The following is an 8,004-nucleotide window of genomic DNA, read 5'->3' on the forward strand; positions in this document are numbered from 1 at the left end:
CAGGAACCCTTCCCTGTGGAAAGCTGAAAACCAGCTAAAGTTCCAGGGACACAACCTCAAGGTCAGCCATGGGGGTGTCCTCTAAGCTTGACTGAAATGTCAGAGTAAAGGGCAAGACAATGGGAATAAATAAACCTGGGGCAGGAGACATGACTAGTGAATATTTTTCAATAAGACTATCAGCACAGTGATTCTCAGAGGGGAAAATACCAGAATGAAAGGAAACAGATGGATCTAGTTTCATAAAACATTGTAACTATATTTGGTGGGGGGGGAGTCAGTTTTGTCCTATAATGCAAACAACCAAAAGGAAGGTTCTAGAAGAGCTTAGCCAGAGACTTTACCCAAGAAATATTCATTTTCGTACCTCCTGAAAAGAGGAAATAAATTCATTTTTATTTTTTAATTGAAAAATTAAAGTTACATGTATTTATGCTGCACAAAATTATGGGTGTTTTAAAATATTTTTTTAGTTGTAATTGGAACAATACCTTTATTATTTATTTATTTACTATGTGGTGCTCAGCATCCAACCCAGCGCCTTGTACATGCTAGGTGAGCACTTTACTGCTGAGCCACAACCCCAGCCCCACAACGTGATGTTTTGAAATGAAGGAGGTAAATGTTTATGTGAACCTAAGAAGGGGCAGAAGTTTTAAATAGTTTGAGTTTGCAATTTGCTTTTATGAGCCAACTGGTAGCATAAATGCATGTGTACATTGGGAAGGGGTAGTGTAGAGGATGGCAGATGCGGGAAGGGAGGAGACTATGCCAAGGACGAGTGGCCAGTGATTAGGATGTAAGTTCTGGGAACCCTCTGCTTGATTCTAGGTCTGCTACCTTCTGCCTCTAAACTAGTGTTTGGCGCACAGAAAGGAATCATCAATAAATACTTCTTGACGAAATTCGTTCATGAATGTTGTGGTTTGGATGTTTTTGAGTGTGTCCCCCAAAGTTTCATGTGGTAGAAAGTTTGGTCCCCACTGTGGTGATGCGGAGAGGTAGCGGAAGCTAGGAAGTGGGCCCTAGTGGAAGGTGGTTAAGTTATTGGGCTTATTATGTTTTATGAAGTGTCCTCCCAAAGCACCTGTGTGAATGCACAGGTGAAATGATCGGAATTGGAGGGCTGTAACTTAATCTGTCCACTCTAGTTTAAATGGAGGGACTGGGTAGTACTGTAGGTAGGTGGGTCATGGCTGGAGGAGATGAGCCTCTGGAGGGGTGCCATGGACAGGTGTGTTTTCCCTACTGTCTCTTTCCCCTTCCCCCTCTCAGCGTCCTTGCTGCCAAGAATGGAACAGCTTCCTTCAGCCACGCCCTTGCACCATGATATTCTGCCTCACTTTCAGCCCAGAGCAATAGACTCAGCCAACTATGGACTAAGACCTTGGAAACCATAAGCCAAAATAAAATTTCCCTTCTCTAAGTTGTTCTGGTTGGGTATTTTGGTCATAGTAATGAAAAGCTGGCTAAACTAGGGGTGCTACTCTGGCAGAGATTAATACAGTTCTCATGAGACCCTGGTTAGTTCCTGCAAGAGTGAATTGTTCTAAAAAGAGGAAGCCTAGCCCCTGAGTCTCTCTGGCTTCCTGTATTGCTACATGATTACCTCTGAGTGTGCTATTGCTGCCACTCTGGTGCCATTCTCCTTAAGGGCTTCACCAGAGACTAACCAGCAAGGGCAACCAGATCTTAGACTTTCAGTTTCCAAAACTGTGAGCTAAGTAAGTCTCATCTCTCTATAAGTGATCCAGTTTCAGGTATTTAGTTATAACAACAGAAAATGGACTAATATACCAATGTCAAAATCAGGACCAGAAATCAAGTCTCTCTTTCCCTTAGTCAAGGTTCTAACAGGTCCTAGAATTAATTTTACAGTATTAACTAGAACATGCAGCAAAACTATTAGCTGCTTACCCCAGCACCCAGCCTCTCTTGCAGCTACATTCTTGCCAGGGAGATGCAAGGGGAAGTGGTGATGGCACTCAATGGTATTTGCAGAAGTCTTTATAAAATAAGAGGTGTACCTCTTTTCCTTTATCCTATTGCCTGAAATGCAGACATGATGGGATGGAAGCCCAGCAGGCACATGGGCCATGGTCTATAGTCCCTAAGGATGACAAGCAGAAAGATGTAAACCTGGGTCCCTGACAATCACCATCACCCTACCTGTACTGGATTGTCCAACTCCAGACTTCCTTTTCACAAAAGAAAAATGAATTTCTATGTCTCATAGCCACTGTTCTTTGGGATTGTTTTATTAGAGAACAGAGGAGGCTAATCCCGAGATACAGGTAAGACCCCCCCACCCCCAGGAGAGAGTAGAAATCAAGCAAAAGTATGGCAGTCCGGTAGTTTCCAGTGTCACATGCCCACAGTAACTTGTTGTTTGACTCTATTTGTTACCTGGCCCCAGCTTCCTGGTCACTAATCCTTTTGGGCCTTGGATCAGGTCCCTGTAGGTCCTGGGACAGTACTCACGAAAGAGATTTTCCACCAGTGTGTTGCTTCCTCGAACCACGGTCCTCCCCTCCTTGTTCATGTAGTTCCACAAATGCAGGGCATAAGAGTCATTGAAACTCAGGTCTCTGTCCCAGACTTCATAGTAACGCCTCCACTGGGGATAAGAGATTGGGTAAAATCTCTGGGGGTGTAGGAAGGACAAGTTCAGACACCTGAGGTCACTCAGCCCTTGGAAGTCTCCAAGTTTGCACCATAATCTCAACATCCTCGTCATCAAAATAGGACCTTGGTTGCCCCAAATTTTTGAATTGTAGTGTTCAACGAAGTTTTCCATGCATCCCCACAAGAAGGGGTGGTGGGGCAGGAACCCAAACACCCCATTACTAGAGTACCGAGAGGACTGAGCAGCCAGAAAGTTCTCCTCGGGAATAGGCCTGATGGAGATGACGTCAGTATCCATGTAGACACCACCGTATTTCCAGATGATAGCCAGGCGGGATGCATCTGAGCTGACATGGAGCCAATATGCCTGTGTACTGGCATTGATCTGTGGGAGCAGGTGCAAATCAGCCCCAAGCAGTGAGAAGAGGGAGGGGAGTCACAGTAGGAAAGCCAAGCCCAGAGGAGCAGGGGGAGGGGTACAATAAACCAGCTTCCCAAAATTAGATTTGGCCACAAGCCAAATTTTCCAAACTTCCCAAACTTACCTCCCTGAATTTTCCTTTAAGTGAAAATATTCCTTTAAGTAAAAATTTGCAGCAATTACTATCAATGAAAAGAGTTTTAGTAACTTTTAAAGATTTTCTGGAAAAAAATAAACCACAGCAGTGGAAAGAGAAAGAAGAAATCCAACAGGGATTTCACAATGAAATATCTGAGTCATTCTTCAGTGTGGGTGTACATTTTAACCACATATATGAAGCAGTGAAGGAAGAATCAAAAAGCCCTCAGAATGCTCATTGGTTAGACAAAGAGGAAAGAAGGGAAGGGAGGGGGACAGAAATAAGAAAAGACATAGAATGAACCTGATATAATTTTCCTGTATTCACATATGAATACACAACCAGTATAACTCCACAATATCTACAACCACAAGAATGGGAAGTTATACTCCATGTATGTATGATGTCAAAATACTTTTTACATGACGCTGGGGATGTGGCTCAGCGATAGAGCGCTTGCCTAGCACATGCGAGGCCCTAAGTTCGATCCTCAGCACCACAAAAAATTAAATAAATAAAGATATTGTGTCCAACTAAAAAAATAAATATTAAAAAAAATACTTTCTACTGAGGCTGGGGTTGTAGCTCAGTCGTAGAGCACTTGCCTGGCAAGAGTGAGGTATTGGGTTCCATCCTCAGCTCCACATAAAATAAATAAATAAAATAAAGATATCGTGTCCACCTATAACTAATAAATATATTTTTTAAAAATGCATTCTACTGTCATGTATAACTAAAAAGAACAAATAAAAAATTTTTTAAAAATGCTAAAAATTAATGGAGAAAAAAATAAACTAGGAAACTAGAGGGAAAGTCAATATGTATGCTGGATGAGAAATTGGTTAAAGAATCTTTAAATGTGTGTATTCATTTGCTTCTTCATTGCTTTGATAATATTCATTGAGGGTCTATTTATTATGTGCCAACCTCTGTTAGAACTGCTAAGGATACAGCAGTGAACAGATAGGCAAACTTCCCTACTGGGAGGGAATGGACTATAAATAAATAAATAAATACTCTGTTGGGTGTTGATAAGAACTATGAAGAGAAAAAAGCTGGGTGAGGGGGTTATGAAAGAGAGTGGAGCTCAACATGATATCAGGTTCCCTCAGAAATGTCAATGAAGTGGGTGATGAACCATCGCCATTTCTGGGAGAAGAGGATTCTGGGTAGAGGGACCAGCAAGGGCCCTGGGGCAGGTGCACCCTGGCCGTGTGGCAGAGGCAGAGAAGAGAGCAGGGCAGGTGATGAGAATAGAAAGTGTAGAAACAGAGAGCAGTTGATGTAGGGTGGGGTCAAGACTTTGAAGTTATTCAGATGGTTTGGAAGAAAGAGGGATGGGATGTGAATTAATTTTCAAGGGCTCACTTTGGCTGCTGTATAGAAAAGACCATGATAAAGGGGTGAGAGATGAGCGGGGCAGAAATAAAAGAGCAAATGAGGAGGCTGTCGAAATGATCCAGGCAAGAGGTGATGGTGGCGTGGGCCTAGGTGATAACCTGGTTGGGAGAAGAGAAATGGTTGAGTTCTGGCACATATTGCAGATAAAGCTGGAAGGGGAGTGAGAGAGAGAGAAGCCACAGACAACTGCAAATGCGGAAAGTGAACAAAACTGAAAGTGAATTTAAAAGTGAAATTAAAAGGAACGAAAACAAATCAGCATAAATAGCAGTGTTCCCACATGGGATGCTAATATTTTGAATACAAAAAACAAAATATACTTTTTGGGGGGGGGGGGGTACCAGAGATAGAATCGAGAAGCATTTAACCACTGAACCATATCCCCAGCCACTTTTTATATTTTACTTAGAGACAGGGTCTCAACACTTTTTTTTTTTTTGTAGATGGACACAATACCTTTATTTTGTTTATTTATTTTTTTATGTGATGCTGAGGATCGAACCCAGAGCCTCAAACATGTTAGGTGAGCACTCTACCACTGAGCCACAACCCCAGCCTCAGGGTCTCAGCACTTTTTTTCTGAACTTCAATGTGTTGATTAAACACATTGTTGGTTAAACAACTGGGGCTGAGATTGTGGCTCAGAGGTAGAGTGCTTGTCTACCATGTGTGAGGCACTGGTTCGATCCTCAGTACCACATTTTAAAAATAAATAAAATAAAGTATTGTGTCAACCTATAACTTTAAAATACATGTTTTTTTTTTTAAAAAAAAAGGTTAAACAACCACCTTGACTTTTGGTAAAAATAAACATTCTTTAAAATTCTAAAAAATCAAATAAAAGCAGGCCGACTAAACTTTGCAAAAATTTTCCCAAGTAGCTAAAAAATCATCACCTTGTTTATAATTGCTGAAAACCTCATAAATAAGAATAGATGACATTTACCAATACCTGGTCCAAAGATAGACAAATCCTCAAAGATAGGTTCTAAGATCATTCTTCTTTAAAAAATGAAAAATTAGAAGGATCAGGAAGTTCAGTCATCTGTGCAAAGAGGAAGAGGTTGGATTTGAACCACGACTGGCGGACCTCAGACATCTACTCATCCAAAAGAAACAGGTTTTGATAAAAATAAGGAAGTATGATATTTTTGGTAAATTAGTGATTGTTAATGAACAAACAATGAGACGTAGGATATCAAAAACTGTACGGAACCAGAAGAGGAGGAAAACTGCCTTGATATAAACATTACAGTAGTGCACCCTAAGCACAAGAGCCTCAACAGGGGTTTCAGAAGGAGGTTTGATGTTCTGGCTGCTTAGATGACTGTTGCCCCCACTCCCAATCCTATGCCCACAGTAGTCATTCCTAGGCATCTTCAAAGACTAAGATTGCCCAGATAATCCAAAGAGTGTTTCTAGTTGACTGCAATAAAATGCATGCATGCCCACCACCTACGACAGCTCACCCAGAGCCCAGGCAAATGTGGAAGAGTGAGGCAAGATTTTTTTCTCTCTTTTATATAGACACTATAGTAAGATGAATAATTGCCACCCCAAAATATCTGATCCTAATTCCTGGAAACTGTAGATGTTGCCTCATATGGGGAAAGAAGCTTTTCAGATGTGATTAAGCTAAGGACCTTGAGATGGGGAGATTATTCTGGATTATCCTCATGGAGGTCTAAAAAATTACTCATGTGCTTTAACAGAAGAAGAGAGGGAGGTTTTACACCCAGAGAGGAAAGGAGAATTTGAAGATGGAGACAGAGCTTGGAGTAATGGTCTCCAGTCCAACAGATGCTGGCAGCCACCAGACGCTGGTAAGAAATGAAGAATTAGGGCTGGGATTGTGGCTCAGCGGTAGAGCGCTCGACTAGCATGGGCAGGACCCAGGTTCGATCCTCAGCACCACATACAAATAAAGGCATTGTGTTGTGTCCATCTACACCTCTAAATAAATAAATATTTTAAAAAAAAGAAATGAAGAATTATTCTTCCCAAAGTCTCTGCAAGGAATGTGGCCCTGCCAATGCCTTGAGATCAGCCCAGTGAAGCTGATTTGGGACTTCTGCCTTCAGAATTGAAAAAAAAAAAAAATTCGGTTGTCACCAAGTTTGTGATAATTTGTAATAGCACCCATTGGAAACTAATTCAAGAACCTAGATAATATCCTCCAACTTTTTGCTTGGCCCACAAAGCCTAAAAAATATTTACTGTCCTGCCATTTGTAGAAGTTTGATGATATTTGGTCAAGGATTTTGCAATGGCAAATAAATAGTATTATTTTAATGTCAATTTTTAATTAATTTTTGTTTTTTAGTTACAAAATAAGAGTACTGATTGAATTCCTTACTCCGTTGGCCCTGATTCCTTACTCCTTTGACCCATCTGTCTGGTGAGTAGTTGGAGTCATTTTGGACGAGTCTTCGGTTAGTCCCTCCCAACACTAATTTTGTAAGTTTTCCCCCAAAACACTTACTCGAGTATACCATGAATACAGGGGTGTGTCTTCCAACAGCTTTTTCATATCCAAAGGGAGGAGGAAAACATTGTCCAGGGCTGAGAGGAGGGAAAAGGCTGGGTAGCTGGAGTTTGAGGGCAGCTGAATGGAACTGTTGAGACCTTTCATAAAGAAGGCCACGGGCTGCTCTGGATAAACCCTGGCAGCAGACTCCACGGCGCAGCAGACCAGTGGGGGTGGCTCCAGTCGCTCTGAGGTCTCTACAAACACAATGCCACGTCCATGGCTCAGGAGGGATTCGGGGTCCTGCTGGAACTTGAAGGGCATCAGGCAGGAGAAGAAGCAGGAGGATCTCAGGAGGAACTGGTAGAGGAAGCCACAGGCAAACAGCAGGGTGATGGATAGGGAGAACTGGAGCTCCTTCAGCATGTCCACTGCTCTCTCCCAGCCTGCTCCTTTAACAACACCCACCATTCATTAAACATCACATTCCCAACTGGATGAAGATAGCACACAAGAATACCATGTGAGAATATCACTTAGAAACCTATACGAAAGAAATACAATAGAGTCGAGAAGTAATAAAAAGAAAACCTTGGCATAACCAAATTTGGGTTATCTTAGATTTAAGGATGATTATGCATAGGAGAATAATTAATTTGTTGGTAGAAAGAAACTATTCATGAATGCATTATCTTAAGAGAATAAAGAAGAAAAGCCATATAATCATTTCAGTTCAATAAATGCCAAGACTGTGATAACATTTGTCATCCATTCATGATTTTTAAGAAGCATAAAAACTTTCTTAAGCAAATAAATAATGTCTACTATAACATCTAGAATATCATACTTCATACGAAACATTTGAAACATCTGTTCATATCAGGAATGGAATAAAGATATAGCCACTATGACTATTGTTGTTTAAATTCATTCTGCTAATTCCAACCATCG

The 8,004-nt window shown here is 41.3% G+C and overlaps 1 protein-coding gene across 1 annotated transcript; it reads right to left on the reverse strand.

Moving 5' to 3' along the window:
- Positions 1-2,348: 2,348 nt before the first annotated feature.
- A4gnt (alpha-1,4-N-acetylglucosaminyltransferase) lies at positions 2,349-7,479 on the reverse strand. Its single transcript, XM_005328007.3, has 2 exons — positions 7,069-7,479; positions 2,349-3,010 (listed from the first exon to the last, which is right to left on the reverse strand). Exons 1-2 carry the CDS (start codon positions 7,477-7,479, stop codon positions 2,396-2,398), a joined length of 1,026 nt encoding a protein of 341 aa, XP_005328064.2. The 3' UTR covers positions 2,349-2,395.
- Positions 7,480-8,004: the final 525 nt, after the last annotated feature.

Source organism: Ictidomys tridecemlineatus, chromosome 3, assembly GCF_052094955.1.
Source record: "Ictidomys tridecemlineatus isolate mIctTri1 chromosome 3, mIctTri1.hap1, whole genome shotgun sequence".
Classification (NCBI taxonomy): domain Eukaryota; kingdom Metazoa; phylum Chordata; class Mammalia; order Rodentia; family Sciuridae; genus Ictidomys; species Ictidomys tridecemlineatus.

Excerpts from the sequence above, each read along its gene's own strand:
- A4gnt (XM_005328007.3), bottom strand. The coding sequence starts at position 7,479 with ATGCTGAAGGAGCTCCAGTTCTCCCTATCCATCACCCTGCTGTTTGCC. Across the intron at positions 3,011-7,068 it reads TGTATTCATGGTATACTCGA|ATCAATGCCAGTACACAGGC; the intron begins GTAAGTGTTTTG and ends CTGCTCCCACAG.